At 41.2% G+C, this 17,619-nt stretch overlaps 1 protein-coding gene across 1 annotated transcript in view; it reads right to left on the bottom strand.

Moving 5' to 3' along the window:
- LOC118419386 (sodium- and chloride-dependent glycine transporter 2-like) overlaps positions 1–15,360 on the bottom strand; it is a 29,509-nt gene extending 14,149 nt beyond the window's left edge. The window contains exons 1-8 of the mRNA XM_035825751.1: positions 15,183–15,360; positions 8,798–8,981; positions 7,035–7,166; positions 5,544–5,694; positions 4,995–5,168; positions 1,853–1,985; positions 1,097–1,335; positions 214–366 (exon numbers count right to left, since the gene is read on the bottom strand). Of these exons, the coding sequence (XP_035681644.1) occupies positions 214–366; positions 1,097–1,335; positions 1,853–1,985; positions 4,995–5,168; positions 5,544–5,694; positions 7,035–7,166; positions 8,798–8,981; positions 15,183–15,224 (1,208 nt within the window). The 5' untranslated portion in view covers positions 15,225–15,360. The remainder of the gene's footprint in view (positions 1–213; positions 367–1,096; positions 1,336–1,852; positions 1,986–4,994; positions 5,169–5,543; positions 5,695–7,034; positions 7,167–8,797; positions 8,982–15,182) is intronic.
- Between the last annotated feature and the right edge of the window lie 2,259 nt (positions 15,361–17,619).

The raw sequence follows: 17,619 nt of genomic DNA, 5'->3' as shown, positions 1-17,619 counted from the left end.
GGTGATTCTTAGTTCAAATTGCGCACTGTCACTGTCACCACAAACTCGTCACACCCACAAACATTTGCTTTGTCCCAAGTTGCATTACTATGACTGCTAGTACAAATGGTGCTTCCTTGTAACGAGAATCTAAAGTAAACCAAAAAGGAAGCCAACTCGAAGGGGATGTCTCTGTCTCCAGTTCAGAAGTTGATAGAACAACACAAAAGTTACATCAAGAGAAAGGGGCTGGGATACCCACCTTGGTCGATAACGTCAGCGACTGGCACGCCTATCTCGTGGGCCATGAAGCCAATGACAGAGAAGATAACAAAGCCGGCAAACACGCTGGTGGCACAGTTGCTAAAAGAGATGATCAGGGCATCGCTGGAAAAGACAAGAAGAACATAAGTAGTTTTTAAATGCAGTTCAGAAAATCCTTTATTGATAGGCACAGGAATATAGCGACATAAAGAAAATGACTCAAACGTTCTAAAATTCTCAGTAAGCTTGTCACCGTGAATTCTGTTTGCTTGCCCGTCTGTGTAGGTATATGCAAGTCATCTTTACCACAGAGTGAAAGGAAGTGAAGGTCAGGGTTGACGGAATTAGTTATTCATTAACCTTGCGAAGACAAGCCCTGGCTGTGTGTTCTGAATCAGCCAAACCAATAAATAATAAATAAATAAATAAATAATTAAGCTTAAGCAAGAAGACACAATGCAGGGTTGTAGCCAGCCTGAAATCATTTTCAGTCCCCTTGATTTTGAATGGGAATCCTATCGAGCACCGAAGGCATGGCATGGTGTTGCGCATCATTTCTAGGGGGTGTGGATCCCCTAAAATTTTCAAACCTAGACCCTGTGAAACACTATTTCGTGCATTTTTAAGGTGCAAATTTTGCTTGTAGACTAAGCTGTTCAATGTCATCTGTTTTGGTGAGGAAAAATACATGGGTTTTAGTTTTTTTTATATCTTTACATATCAATTTTTGTCTGTCCCTGGGGACAGAATGGGAAAACTTTTTTCAGTCCCAAACTGCAAAATTCCTTCAAAGGACTGAAGGACAGGTGCTGGCTTCAACCCTGGCACAATGTTTTCGTTTTAATTTTCCTACCGGTAGCAGTTGTTGTTGAAGCGGTTGTAGCTGGACATGGTGATGAGGGATCCCCAGGCTGCGCCCAGTGAGTAGAAGATCTGCACAGCTGCATCCATCCACACCTTAGGGTGGGCCAGACGGCTCCAGTCAGGCTTGATGTAGAAGAAGACTCCATCCATGGCGCCGTCAAGGGTCAGGCCACGGATCAGTAGGATGAACAGCACGATGTAGGGGAATGTGGCAGTGAAATACACAACCTGGGAAGGAGACACAAAACTGTTAGCAATACTGTAATCAGTGGTACCAGTAAACACTGGTGTTAGTTGGATGTTGAATCTTTAACTTTAAGCAATTTTTGCATATTTCAGAAATAATAAAATCATACAGGTTTGTTGCTAAAACCTTTGCCAAGAAGCATTTGTTGATAGGTTTATGTTTGGACAGAATAACTATGGATGCATTGTCTTGAAATTTGGTGTGTTGGTAGAGGTGATGTCAAAAATGCCAAGAGATTTGGGGCCCCCTGGTGACTTTACATCCAACTGCAGAACAATTTCCATTTCATCCTGTGTTCTGGAAAATCTATATTTATTTCATTTATTTGAATTGAGAGCACTTGTACTCAGGAAGAAGAAACCTAAGTTTGGGTCCTCTAGCAGATTTCTTTGGTACTGCAGGGGGCATTTCAGTTGCTGACTTTGAAACAGGATATGTCGAGAAGTGTTGAGTGAGTCACTTTGAGCAACCTTTATTCCGTGAAAGTGATAGCCTTACCTTGCCGGATGACTTGACTCCCTTGACCAATGAGAAGAAGACGACGACCCAGCCCAGGAGGTTGCAGAGAGTCAGGGACCAGCTGATGCCGCCCATGTCATCAATCCCGTCAGAGATCTGCAGCACAAAGTGCCTGGGACAGAAGACGGGCATTAGTTAGTCATGAAGGAATAGTGAGACTTTTGTTAAAATTCTTCCCATAATTTTATCTTTCTTTTGTCATTTTTGTCCTCTGGCCACACAGGCTATATCAGCAAGGGAGTAGTCCACTGGCTGGAAGTCCATTGAATACATGTATTTTATAGACAGTCAAAAATTAATGTGTGGTGGGGCTATAGTCCTATAAATTTACTCCTTCTCAAGTCAAAGTGCTAAGCAGAGAAAGCATTATGCAACATTTTTTCAAGTCTTTGGTATGACAAACCCTGGGCCTTCCAAATCTATGCATCTACTCAAATGGAATGATGATGACTTCACCCCAAGGGAGTAAAGCAGAAATTTTGGATTGTCTGCATGATTCCCCTTTGAAGGCCAGAGGAATTTATTCTGTCCTTGAATTAAACTTTGTTTTCAACGCAACAGAGTGTACGATATTCAAAGAGCAATCCAGATGAAAGCAACCACTAGGACTGTAACAGAACAGCTGGGATGGGTAAAAAGCTATTGTTTCACGCACATTCAATGTAGCAGTAAAAGAACAGCTGTGCTTGTAAAATCTCCCCTAATCATATTGTCTTATTCCCGCTATGAATGAAAATATGTCTTCCAATCAATTTTTCATTTCTTACAATATTACAATTATGGACTAAGAGATAATATACCTGGTAGTAAGTATGAGAGAGAGAGTGTGTGTGTGCGTGTTATAATGGTCTGTGTGCGTGCGTTTGTTTCACGATACTTTAATCCAACTGAGAGATGCAACTCCCTACTTTGTAATTTCCCAAATACTTCTCTTGTCTCGGACCATTGCCCTTTGGATCCTTAGGCATGAAAAGAATGGCGGTTACAGACCCTTGGGCTGTTCTAGTACAACAAGGGAAAAGCTACCTTGAAATGTTGAGCGCTACATGAAACAATTAACATCAAAAGCCAGCTGTTACCAGCACAGCTGTAATGCTACACTACTACAAAAAACACCAGGACTGATGCAATTTTGGTCTGAAATTATTCATTCCATTAGTAGAAGGTCTTGTGTTGACTCAATTTGCTTATATTACATTTGGTTCTTTTCAAGCACTGGTCATCAGTCTGTGTTCTCTTCTGTGCTATTAGTGCTAAAAGCACTTGTTAGTGGGCTAATGGATTGGAAAGAAAGTTCTTTTTTCCTTGGAGTGTTGTAATTAGTGAAGGTACTCACAGAGGTCCACAAAAAATAACAGTTTGACACCTTTGTCAGTCCACATGTGAAAAGTATGCTGTGGGTAAACAAAAAATGTTCTGGATATCGTTAAAGCTGTGGGACTGTGCTTAATTTTTCCCCTCCAGCTAATCTCTCACATTTTTCCAAGTATTGCCCCACGTGTGTCGCTACACGAGGCGAAGAACAAAGAAAGGTTCAAACGTGGCTTCTGGCAGGGTGAAAATGTCAACTGTCTGCCATTGTTCAAAGTGATGTTTACAGTCTAGTCATCTACTGTACATGTTGAAACTTCCACTGTGATCTTATATTCGTGGTGACCCTTTCAACACAAATACTTCCAATATATTAGTTTTTTTAATATTGTACTGTAACAATAGAACACTGTTTCAACTGTAAATTTTACAACACTGCGAAAGCCTTCTTTTCCCTCCTACTGGGAAATAAAGCCACAGGAAAAGTGTACCAATTGACGGTAGGACAGCAATGTGGAGGTGGCCTGCATAGCTACCATAACTGTCTGCTAGGGGGCTAAATGTCAGGTCATGACACATGCTTGTCATACTGTCACATCAAATGCCAGGCCTTACAAGTAGCATACTAGAGGGCAATGACTCACTGTCACTGTAGATTTTGGAATGTTCGCAGTGTTTCTTTTTACTTCTCTGGCTTCATTAAATCCTCAAATTCATTAAACCATGAAAAATGTATTAGTACAGAACTGTTTAAACCTAGTACTTGAAAACAGCCGTTTCCCTTCCACCACTAAATTGAGTCCCCACGAAAATAGGTGACTAAATCAAAGACTAGTCTACAGAACACCATTGGCACATACTGACTGAAACCATATTTTGGTGAGGGATGGGAGTGCCAATGTACAATTCTATGGCACACTGAAATATGGGGTTCATGTGGTGTCTTCTTTGGGGTTCAAAGTGTGTGTTTCAGCACTTTGAATTGCAAAGGTCTATTCTTAAACTGACACTGACAGTAATGATAGCAGTGATTTAAACCACCGGCAATTTTCACCAACTGTTTCAGACATTTGTACCATGCAACCCCATGTACATCAGCTGTTTTCTTTGGATACCAGTGACTGGTACTGTGTTATATTTGAACGTGTGCCAAAACACATACAAACAAAGGCTGGGCAGGCACTTGGAACCAATTATCGGAAATGGGCATGGCCAATTTTGTCAAACTGGTTTTCTTGGACCAAGCTGTTAGAAGGGTTTATCATGGGCAACACGCAAACAAACCTCTACATTTGGGAATAATGATGGCCTACTGCACCCCTTATGCAAACTACTTTGGAACCTTTCCATTCTCCACCAACAGAAAAAGCAGTGTTTAGCACGCATGGCATCATTGCTTTGTGTAGATTGGGAATTGCAGAAACAAGCCAATAGCAATACTTCACCCCAGTGCTCTAGCCAGTCTGAATTTTTTTTCCATCCCCTGGATTTTGAATGGAAATCCTGTCAAAGGTGCAACGATCCTACGGGGTCCGTGGGACATGCCCTATCAGGATAATTTTGTAATCTAGACCCTCTGAAATGCTACTTCCTTTATTTTGTATGCGCACATTTTGCTGGTAAATTTAGCTTGGTTCAATTAATATCTTTACATGCCGATTTTTGTCCGTCACAGAGGACAGAATGGGTATAATTTTTTGTCCATCCCCAGCAGCAAAAGGATGGACGGTGGCTAGAACTCTGCTTCACTCTCAGGGGCAAAACTAACACTCCAATCGATTTTGATTCTTATTCCTGGTGGAGAACTTACTTCCAGTATTCCTCGGTGGGAGACACGCGGGTGAAGTTGGTGTTCTGCAGAGTCTCGTTCATTATGGCGGCCGTGGCGTTCATGGTGGCGTTGAAGCACGTCCCGTTGAAGTAGTCTCCGCCAATTTTGCTGCACTTGTAGATTTCGAACGCCATCTTCACATGACCGCCCTCACTGGGAAATGGAGAAGCACGTCATACAATCAGAGTACTGCACCAGATCTTAACAAAATTCAGTTACACCTTTACAAGTGACTACCTCTACATAAGGACCACATAGCCAATGTGAACACTTTTTGGTGGTCTTTTAGATGATTGTCCCAATTGACTCAAGCATAAAGAATAGTGTTAATAGTGACCACCTGTCCAGTCACATAGACCAGACTTTATCAGTCCCCTCAATAGTCTTCTCAAGTAGTGTTGACTGTACAAAATACTGTATTTTTAGGTCCACAAATAAAATAATTATACAAAATAGTATTTGCCAATGTCAACTGTCTTTTGCAACTAAAAATGCTTAATACTGTGAAACTGAGAGCCTTATACTTACACACAGTCCGCAGTATTGTAGTCGTTGTTACAGGTTACCCACGGGAGCACGCTCGTGAAGGAGGCGAACAGGTAGTGCAGGATGTAGGAGATGATCACGTTGTAGTAGATACACACCAGGAACGAGATCATCACCATGGCAAATCCAACACCTACAAAAGGACAAAGGGTCATTATCATGGAAGCTCATTTGTGTTATCATCCAAGTATAATGCTAACCTTTCTTCCAACACAAAGGCAGGGCTCGAAATACCACATGCATATGCAAGTTTGTGCAAGTAAAATTGGTGTGGTCCAAGTAAGTTTAGACCAAACTTTCACCAGTGCAAGTTACTTTTGTCCTCTAATACCTGACATTAGAAAAAGCTTACACACACCGAGAATATTGTCTGTCATTGAAAGGTAAAAGAAAATAACACTGAATATAAAAAAGCCTAAATTTGTTATTTCTAAATTTGGTTAGACATCCAGGTAAACTATTTTTTTAAACAAATCCATCTCTACAATGCTAATGATTCCTATGGTGCTGTCTTACCTTGATTTGCATATGAGTTACATTTGCATACTAATTAGTGACTTTAATATGTTCAACTGGTTTTTCCAGTTATATGTATTGTATTGAGTTGTTTTACCACTTCATTCTGGAGATGCTTAAGAATAGTTACTGTGATGGATGTCACTCGAAGAGTCCAGAAGAAATCTACGGATCTTATCGAGTTGTAGACATTGAATTGTCTTTAATTGAGGCTAAATTCACAGTTTTTATGAAACAGTTTGTACAATTTCAAACCAAAAATAAGATACGCTACGGAAAAACAAATATCCAAACATGTGGTCTTTACCGGTATGTATCCCCATTTACTCACGTACATTTGCAAATTTTCAGAAGAGGAGATAAGGGGTTAACAGTTCACTATTTTGGGTTGTGCAAGTAAGTTTCTTTTGGTGCAAGTTACCTTTGGCTTAACTTGCACAGGTGCAAGTTGACTGAAAAGTGTATTTCGAGCCCTGAAAGGTATACATGGATTTCAACGACCACTGTTGCCTTCTTCAGGATCAATACTGATGACTAATCACTTCAGAAAGTGCCGTACTATTGGCTCGAAACATCCTTTATACTTTATTTCAAACAAACACAAATTGTGTCCACGTACAGGGACTTTATTTTGGTGTGTCTGTTACAGTGTTAGCTATGTTGTGTGTCAGTGATGATTTGAATACACAGTCAGGAAGTTATCGATGGACATTTGATGTTTATCTTTATTTATCAAAACCTTGTTAACGGTCCACCACAGAAAGAACAGCTACGATGTAATGTCAGTCACGTTACATTGTCAAGCTAATTGTGGATAAACTCCACTCAATCTATAACCAAGGAGCTAACGTTACCATTAAACAAAATCATACCAGAAACTCCAACTAGTCCAAGTCTGAATATCACAGAGATGTGTGATCTTCAAACAGTCTAAATAATAGTTTCTAATAGTCTTACCCTTGAACATGGGTGCAACCCTCCAGATGGTGATGGGTCCAGTGCCGGCAAACTGTCCGAAGGACAACTCCAGGAAAAACATTGGAACTCCGGCAAACACCAGGAAAAACACATACGGAATCAGGAATGCACCTGCGGAAAAATACAACATTAGGATTGTTGTAATAAAAAATACAACAATTAATCCTGGCAAAATGACTCAAGTAATGAAACGTTTTATTACCGTTCCATTTTTGTAATTTTCTACAAATCTTCCTTTCTTTACGTTTTCTTATTTGGATACTAATGTTTGGGTTTGACTGAAAGATATTCAAAAATACAAACAGACTCCTAGTACTGGACTATGTTAGAGAGAGTTTGGCCAGCTACAAGTGACAGATAAAAATCAGAAACGGTGTCACATTATGGATATTTATTACATATTTATTGCTCCTCATGTACTTGTGAAAGAACTTAAGACCACATCAATGGCGCCGGGATGTCTAGTTCTTAGGACAAAATGGCTTCATCAAAACTGTGCGTAGAAAACAGGCTACAGTTGAACTTTGCATGCCCCCAGAGGTCTGGAGATATGTTCCAGTACTAGTTTGAAGTGTATATGTTAGATTAAGACATGTCCATACGAATACAAACAGACTTTGCTTTGTACGAGGCAAGACGTCTAGAACTGCGCAAGACTATTGTAGCGGACTTGGGACTTTGCATCGATCACTTCTGCATTAACCTACATATCTGACACATTGAAACGAACAAGACAAAAACATTTCATCGAACATTTTTGTAACCAAGCTGACTTGCACGTGAGGCAAGTAACTTGGCGGTCGTAGCCCGTGGAAACACAACGCAAGGTCATGACTAGGTCGACCATATCTGTGTGCATAGCTTTGTCGATTGTTGTACAGTTTTGCAGGCTGGCAGATGTTTGCGATAAACTCTAGTTCACCCCTGGTTCATACAGCGGTCAGGAACCTGCACATTGACCCAGTAAGATAATGGACTGTCTGGGAGCACTCAACCTACTTTTTGAAAATGGCTTCCAAGATCGACAAGATCAGGGTTTCTCCTAATGGCTCTCTTGGGAGTGCTGATGACGGGCAATAAACCATTCAAGGCTTTTACTGTGCGAGATCATCTGATGACAGTCTAAAGCGGTTTTCGTTGAAAAGTTCTGCTGTACAGTACTTAAACCTCAACTCACCGGTACTAAAACTACAATGGGTCAAAAAGTAACTGAGGTAAAGTTTTGTTGGCAAAGGAATGGCAAACTTTTCAAATTAAGTGATGTTCTGATGCTTGAACCTTCACTGCTTGCTGACTAACCCAGTACCAACACACATTTGGTGCAGCCCTTAGCTACCCTGGAAGCCAGACTTTAAGCAAGGGCAGGCAGCCAAGGCAGGTTTTCCCGAGGACCTTAGTTAAGTCTTCTTCTTCCTTTGGAAGTGACCGCTATCAACCAGCTGATAATTCTGTCACATGTAAATAGAAAGGGCGACGTCACCAGCCATGGTCCAAGTTTTCAGTCCTCTGGAAAGGAGTCATACTGGCTACTGCCAGCCTGGCTGGTGTTTCCTGCCATACAGAGCTTGCAAGAGGGTTAGCGATCTCTCTCCCTTCATGACTCCTCCCTGGAGTCCTTATCCAAGGTCCTCAGAAAACCTGCCTTGGCTGCTTAACAAACTCTCTGCCAGTCCTGCCTGAAAGTGAAACTTAGTAAAAGTCTGGCTTCCAGGGCACCCTTAGCAGACTGAAGGTTAACTTACCTCCTCCGTTCCTGTAGCACAGGTAGGGGAAGCGCCACACGTTGCCGAGTCCGACAGCGAAGCCAAGGCACGACAGGAAGAACTCCATGTGGTTTCCCCACGTCCCGCGGTCGTCTCCGTCAGAGGAGACCGACGGGGTCTCACATTCGCCATCGATGCCACTACGGTCGGCTGGCAGTTTGGTCTGTGTTAAACAAAAGTCAGGTGTTAGGAACAATAACTTTATTGTAAGTTCATGCCCGATGGCTAATTGCAAACATAGTAAAGCAGGGGTATACATGATTGTATACTTATAGTAACACTATTATTGTATTAACAGTCTAGCTTTTTTGTTACAAAAAACCTCTATGAATTATGCAAAAGACATTTATGTCAGCTTTCATTTACAGTACCATCATTCATGCAGAATCTCATGTAATATGATAGACATGATGATAGACAAAGATTACCCACATTTGTCATCATTATCTTAAAAGCATTTGTTGAAATCGATCGATCATTCGATGTCCTGAATACAGTTAATCTGATTTGAATGGATCTGATACAGTAAATCATCTGGATTTATAATCTTTCTTTCCGGTCGACCTGAAAGTTGAGGACAAAGCATGATCCCTTTTCTTTAGCTAGTAAGGTAGGACATGAGCGATACATCTGAAGCTCCTTCAAACACTGGGCTGCTGGCATGGCTTTACGTCAGCATCCAAAACAACAAATGAAACCTTTGCAACATGTCCACGGATCCACGGGTTGCACTATCGCATGTGCCAGGGTACTATTAAATGCAGAAACTTTTGCGGTGGTTTCAAGTTTGCAGTTTTCGCGGTGGCCACTTCACCGCGAACGTAGAACCACATTTTTCCATGACAGTAAAAGACTACAGTGCATGGTGCTACCGCGAACTTAAGTCCCTTTTCCAGCTACCGCGAAATTAAATCCCCGCGAACTTAAATGCATTTACAGTATGTTCTTTGTGTGTGCATTCAAAAGGGATGACGTGCATTTGATGGGTCTGGACAAAGATAGAAGGAAAGGCAGGACAGGTGTAGCTACCCCTACTTGTGTCAATGTTCGTGTCACGTCTTTTTTTTCTACATGTACACCACAAGAATGTCTTAGAAAGCACTTGAAACCAGAAGCAGAATAAGGATATCCTGTCAAAGAGGAAATGAATTTTTCTCTTGTCACTTCCTGCTTGAAATCTGATGACTCTATCCCTAAACATTCAACATGCCTGTTACAGAAGATAGGAGGAGTGGTGCGTGGTTGGTACAAGTGTACCAGTGTTGCAGGCAAGAATACACCCCTGCCTAGAATGTACGCAGGCACATTTTGACCAGGGGCATATTCTGGCCTGCTTCACCTGTCCTGCCTTTCCTTCTATCTTTGTCCAGACCCATAAATGCACGTCATCCCTTTTGAATGCACACACAAAGAACATTTCTCCTGGTTTCTCTGATTGTAAGTTCTGTAAGGCATGTTCCTCTCAGCACCCTTCACTAAAAAAAACAGAATTCTCCAGTTTCAAAGGACACAAAGAAGAAGCCTTGTTGTCAAAGTGTCCCATTGTATTGATCAGAGCGCTTCCGAACTGCGGAATAATCCAGTTGATACCTGGTTTATTGTTTGAGCCACCACTTCGGTTTCGCACGGTGCGGAAAACAACTGAAGCACCAGGTAGACCATGTGACACCTGTTATGGGATGGTAAATACCTGTGCACAGGTATGCTGCCACACCCCGTATTCAACCATTCCGAGGAAAACAAGCATACTGTTTACAAAAACACTTCCACAGAGATAACATGGACGTCATTCTGGTAAACAAGTCCGAGTTATTGAACGTCGTAAACAGAGCATTTCAACAAGCTGCTTTTAAGAGAGAAATGGAAAGGAAAGAATGTGATACTAGTATAAGGTTCCATACAAAGTCAGGCCTGTTGAATGTTCATTAAAAAAAATGCCATCAGATGCACGAATAAATTTTTATGGCAATGAATTAAATAATTATGAATATACCGAATACTGCAGTAGTCGTATTCTTCCTACAGAAGTTTGTCAGAAGGCAAAAGTAGTCATTCAAGATTTTTAAATTTTTACAAGAAAATCTTGAATAATATTGCTGGCAGTTGGCTTTATTCACTCTGACCGAAAAAAAAAGGTTGTTATTGAAATTGGGATAAGAATTAAGTAAAATCGTTTCAAGAATGATGGACTTGTATCTTTTGGTTTAACACGGAAGGTAAGGGCAGCACAAGGAATTTGGACATGTAAGACAGCTAACCTCTGGGGTTTATGGTGATCAGTATCCATGGACAACCCTTTCAAATTAGGTGGGACCATGCCAAAAGGTATGCCAAGCATGCGGGCAGGGGTTACATTATATATCCAATCTTCACTCTCCAATGGACTCCTGCACTTATAAGGGGAACGCTTGGACGAGAAGGGCCTACTTCGCGCTGAACAGGGCAAACAAGTGACACTTTCTTCTACACTTTATTGAAGATGACTAGCCTGGTATCCAGCCGCATTATAGCTCCCGAGTCTCTTCTGTTCTCTCTGTAGAGGACAGAAGAGACTCAGGAGCTATAATAATATTAATATGGCAGGATACCAGGCTACAAGATTGCCCCATTTCCTTTGAATCCATGTGAATTTCATTTGGGAATACCGTACAACTGTACATGCACAATGACCGTCTTCATACCAAGGCAACAATGGTGACTCATCTGTTTGTCCATTTGTTCACCCTGTTGAATAGGATAACACTGTACCAGGCAGTGGAATGTCTGGATTGTACAGTACCAGTCATTCACTCACTGACATGCGGATGCAAGAACAAAAAATAAATGCGTACGTGCTTGGAATTTAGCTAGACCATAAAATAAATGTGTGCGTGCTTGGAATCTACAACCCTACAACCTCCCACTCCTGTAAAAGACTTTGGAATAAGTGTTCTATCTCTGATTGTACCTAACAATCCACAGTAGTACCCAGCGGTCTAACCTTTATTTTGCAACTAACCATAATTCACTGAGCAATTGCCAACAGGTTTTGAATACCTATTGTTTATGCAACCGTTTCTTTGCAATAAACGCTGCACAGGTAAAGGTAGCAAATCCCCCAGGCAATATTACTAGTATCATAGTTATGCCAGGTGTGGTGTTTATGGAGTGGAAATTTCCATCAACACAATAGAAGGACAATGTAAGTTTAACCTTCACTCAAATATGGAGACAGAATTCTCTCTAATTATAAATAAGGAAACAGAATTCTCTCTAAAATATGGAATAACTTTACTGCACCACCGCAACCCTCTTTAACTTTAGGGCGTTTCTTTCCTAATTAAGTAATTTCTGGATTATTTTGCTAAGATTCATGAAGATTTGCATCGGATGCAATACATTCTCCTACCACTTGACTAAATTTCTGGGAGAAACTCAGAAAGACCAAATTTCTGGCAAGGTAACTAGTATGTTAGCATACCTTATTTAGTTACTTCGTTATTGTGTTACTGTCTAGACGGTCTGTTAGGTGTGACTGTTAGGTGTGACGGGTCGAACAGTGTAATATAACCTGCTGCTGCCCTGTCGCGTGCCTGTAACTCGACAATTTTGGCTCCAAGAGAATACCTTAGTGATGGAGAGGTTAAAAATGCCTGAATGACAGGTCTCTAATGAATGCTCCAAAAATCTTATCTTCTGCCTGTAATTTGATATGATTCACGAGGGTCAAAAGAGTGGAAATTTACATCAGGCAACAGGACCATGACTGCAAAAGAACCTGTAAAACAGGTATTTGAATATCAACAAAAGAATTTAGCTTTCTGCTATATCAATTAACTCCAACTCTAATTTTTACAAATTATCACAAGGTTTGTGTATGACGAGGATAATGACCGTTGACATGAGTGGAAATTTCCATGAGTGTTTGGCGACGTGACGTCTAGCGATCTAACATTTCCAAGCCGTGCTTGCTCATAAATATTTGAAAGACTTTTCACTGTGTATTCACTGAAAACAGTAGTGACGTTTTCCATGTGACTGTCAATGGGATGTCTACCAGGGAAACAGCATACTTCGAAAGTCAAGGAAAGAAAGCCTAGTGCGAAAACAGCATACTTCGAGGGTCAAGAGAAGAAAGCCATGAAAATACAATGCCTTGGTGTTTGTACTTGTTGGTCATAAAAAATTTGATGTATGTATGAAATGGAGGAAACATTTTCTGGTTGCTTTTTATCACAGAACATTTGTCAAAAACAGCATACTTTGGCAGTCAAGAGAATAAACTTATTATAAAGTCCTGACACTGCAATGCTATTTGAGTCAGCATAATTTATCGAAAAGAAGAAGTTCGTCCTGAAACTCTTTTTTATCAAGTTTACTGTCGTATTTCCTAAACAAAGTCACCAGCATTACAATACAAAGTAAATATTGTATTTGAAAGCACTGAGCAGAAGAGAGAGACCATGACATGGGTGTTGGTGCAGAGAACTACAAAAAACAGAAATGCCTTTGTTTCTGCAGAAATTGAAAGCTCTCATGGGGTCTTGTTTTTTCTTACAACTGAACGCTTGACCTAAAAGTTTTAAGTAGTGACACGCTTTTAAAAACGGGACATTTAACTTGGTGTATCACACTGTGTGACCTACCTTTTGTGACTATTCCATGCCATAACTGGAAAAGGGCAATATTTCAGAGTCCAAAATTCCTGTTACCTGTTTTTTGTTACCCTTTTGTCCCATGACACGAAGCAAATATTGACAACTAACTGGGTCTAGATCTATTTCTGTGACACCCAGTAAAGATATAAAACTGTTGAAACCCACTACATTTGGATCTTTCAAAAAAACGTGAAAAAAACAAGAAGGGTGGAATAATAGCTCCCAGTCTGACAATTTTTATGACAATTCTTGGAATTTGAATACGTTAGGTACAAAGAACAAACAACTGGTGCTACAGTAGATAGGAGTAAGTTTACCTAAAGGGGGCTTGCCTTAGCGGATAATTTCTTTGATCTGAAGTATTTGTTTGTCAGGCAAGTAAAAATGTCCTTGGGGTCCGGAAGACTATGTGTGCGGAGTAGATTGTACACCCGTAGGCTGAATAGAGATCTGCTGAATTGAGAGCGACTCTAAACTGCCCTGTAACACTTTGAATACTACCCCGTACTCAAATTGACTCCCAGTGACTTTGGACCTTTGGTCAGGAGACTTTGAAGTTAACACTTGTACAGTATGTACAAGTGATTGATTAGCGATTTGTTGTGTTACTACTACTTTGGGGGCGATAAACACGATAACGGGTGAACCATGTCCATGAATCTAGGTAAAGGTGACAAAAAGGACAAACACACAGGAAATAGGCTACAGGTGTACCAAAGCAACTGTGATTATACAATTAATTTACATTTACAGAGTCATCCTGTAAGCAAATTGGTTCCAGGGGGAACAGAATATTAGAAGGAAGTCCCACCCACAAATTGACGTCTTGATATGACTGTCTTTTCTGAAGTATGCAAACTTCCTCCCTAGCGAACATACTCATCAAATTAAGACAACCTAACTAGTAAGGAGATACAATGGGTATAATTATCACCGTGATCCTCTTGAAAATAAGATTACAGGGCTATCTTTCATTATTTCCATTCTCAAGGGGTGTGGCACTTAGGGATTACAATAGTGATAGCTTCCAGAAACAATGCCTGGATAATTACTAGACTACTTCACACTTTGAATTGCAACGAAAGATGTTGGTTCCCGCTATTCTTAACGTTTTTATGTGTTTTTCTCTACTTGTCTCCACAACAGGGCTTTGTTTTTGAAACCAACACTTATGTTTTCTTCGATGAGGGCGGGAAAAACTTCACGTGGTTGGTATCAGGTTTCTGCTTCTGTATCCGTTTCTTTCGGTCGGATGAGTACTACAAAAAAAACGTTCCTGTTTCGCACGATCACATGGTGAATCCTAGATTGGAACTGTTAACTGGCCATTACAGAATAACTTACTAATGACTGCCAAATATGTCCTTGGACCCATCACATCAGCCGTTACGTGTTTTCCTGGTATGTAACGTTACCGTACGTTTCCGGATGTGCCACATGGAAACACTCAAATTTGTACCACATGGGCGTTGGGAGGGGGGCGTTTTTCCCCCGAATTCAACGTTTAAATGTGAGTTTAGTATGTCAAATCCAACCTTGACACAGACAAATTCCTAATCATTGATTGAAAAATTAATAAATAACACGACCCGCCCGATCCAACGGACAGAGATCACACAAAGGATATCGTTAACGTTATCGCACAAGAAAATATGTGCGCCCTGCCCACTTATAAAAAATGTCCTTAAATTTCATCCATCTTAAAAGGTTGGCAAACACACACTTACCTTTTCTTCAGAATCTCGTCCGAAAGTCACAGTGGGTGCCATACTTGGTCGGTTTGATAAGCCCGGAGGACAAAGATACGACGTTGTCTTGGCGAGGTTGTAACGATGAATGAGACTTCGCGCGCTTTGGTCTCGAGACAAAAGCCCTCTGACTCACCGTATTGGGAAAAACGCGTCATCAGCGGGCGATTCTAAAATTAGGGGTGTAACTTATTTTTATATATCATTATTCAAGCATAAATATCAGCAAAATTGTCAAAATTATACTAAATACTTGTAAAATAAGTGAAATAAATGTTAATTTAATGTTGTGTTTCAATGTATTCGTGTTTTAAGAGGGTATTGTGTATCCCGATTGCACCCCTATGACGTTTGAATAATGGTATGGTCTAAGCTAATGAGAATTATTCATGAGACACCGGCCCTGTACTTTTCCACGACGTAAGTGTCCTCACGTGGCAACTGGAATTCTGTTAATTTGGAATGCGGGATTTGACAAGAAAGGTTGGAGGCACATATAAGAAACAAAGGGCACATATTCTGTGGTGTGATGAGTGTTGCTTTTTCATGACACTGCCGGGCGCTCTTGTTTTTTGTCTCTGCTACAGAAAACGCCCTTCAAACGTGTTTTCCCAATTAGGTTTACGTTATCTTTGTTTTCTTAAGTAAGAGTAACAAACTATGTAGATATTTTAGGAGGACAACTTGCTATACTTCACCCTCCAGATGTCGGTTTTACAGTATTCATACGACAGATCCATTACAGTGCGATGTCTTTCTTCCTGCACACTTTCTTTGAACGCCCCCCTCCCCTTCACTTGGACAAGTTGGAGTTGAAATCTGATCCTTCCTTTCGGGTGCATGGCGCACTGATTAAGGCCACGCCCAGAGAGCTCCCAAGGGCAACAACAGGACCTGGGCAACAAAACTTATCTATCGCAGCTCCGATCATCCGGATGTCAAAGTGCAATCACTATGCGGTATCTCTGTAAAATCCTGTTTGTTTGTAGGTGGTACCATGGTGTTTTGTGCGCTATAGGTCGCGGCAACAAATATTGCTCCATGGGGGGCAAATAAAACCCTCAGTAAGGTGACCCATTCTCCTGACAATAGAACAGGCGTTAACGCGTTGTTCAGCCCCTGGTTTAGCCCGGTAGAGCAACGGGACATTATAATATAAAGAAGTTCAGTTACTTCAGTACATGTATATTATACCGCCTTGACAATATTATCAAAATGTTGATCATGAAAAGAGGGAACCTGGTTGGAAATAGAGAATGAGTTGTATTCTCAGAGTATCAATGTCTTCTTGCATCTGCTTGAAAATCTGATATATGTGCACGTGTCGAGCTGTTCATGGGCACTCCGGCTGTGCCAATGAAAAGATTTCTTATCCTCCAAGCAGAGGTTGAGTCGGCGGGATAGTAGTGGCTGAGATTTCTTAAATACCGCCCGAGTGCGGGGGTGGGGGAGTGGTTGGATAGACCTTTCTAGCTAGTAGCATGAGTATCAGCCTGGTCACTTTACCGGGGCCCTCATACTCATCCCTCACCAACTCAACTCTTGTTTCCGATGTTAGTAAGGGGGAGTAGGGCTGATACCCAGGCAATATTTCTACTAGAGCTTTGGGGCGCAGATTCAGGGAAAACACGGTCCGAAGTGCAGACATGCCTTAATCTCCAAGCAGATGGCATAAGATGTAGCACCAAACTGGCCAAGGAGTGTAATGTGCAGCCAAGAGGTGGCATTTGCCTTGTAGCAAAACACACTCCTTTAATAGTCGGCTTCACTCCTCTGCCAGCTTTTGATACTATCTTATGCTACCGTAGGATCTGCTTGGAGATAAGACATGTCCGGCATGCAGGGTAACTAAGGTGTACCCGATAAGGCAGAGGTGTGGCGCTCCTACGTCATGCCATAGGCTATGTAATTATAACGTTATATATAGTTCTCCAGGTTGTTTACATTTACCATAGCCTGGGTACCATCCTATTTCTACCGGGGCTACTTATACACGTATTTTTTAGGGGTAGCGAGTGTAAGGAGCCCCGGTAGAATACGGATGATACTCAGGCTACATTTACCATTTACACGGCGCCCCTCCCCCCCCCCCCCCCCCCGTTCTACTAACCTTTACTATCCATTCATTTTTAATGCTCTTCCGTGTATAAACATATAGTTCAATGGTATTTACTCATTATGAGCACCCTAACAACTGACGGTTGTCGGAAACAGGCCGGGGCGACTGTGCTAAAGGAAGACGCCATACGGTTACCGAGGGGTAATGACGTCATGTGAATAAACCTTAATATGGCCATCTGCACGGCAGTGAGCGACTCCTGTGGCGGCTTTCAGTATTGCACCTTAAATTTTCATTTTTGCTGCTGCCAAGACTTTTGTAATCGATATCTCACAACGTTTTGTCATTAATGAATAG

The sequence above is a fragment of the Branchiostoma floridae genome, chromosome 7 (assembly GCF_000003815.2).
Source record: "Branchiostoma floridae strain S238N-H82 chromosome 7, Bfl_VNyyK, whole genome shotgun sequence".
Taxonomy (NCBI): domain Eukaryota; kingdom Metazoa; phylum Chordata; class Leptocardii; order Amphioxiformes; family Branchiostomatidae; genus Branchiostoma; species Branchiostoma floridae.
This window is presented reverse-complemented; position numbering and strand designations above follow the sequence as displayed.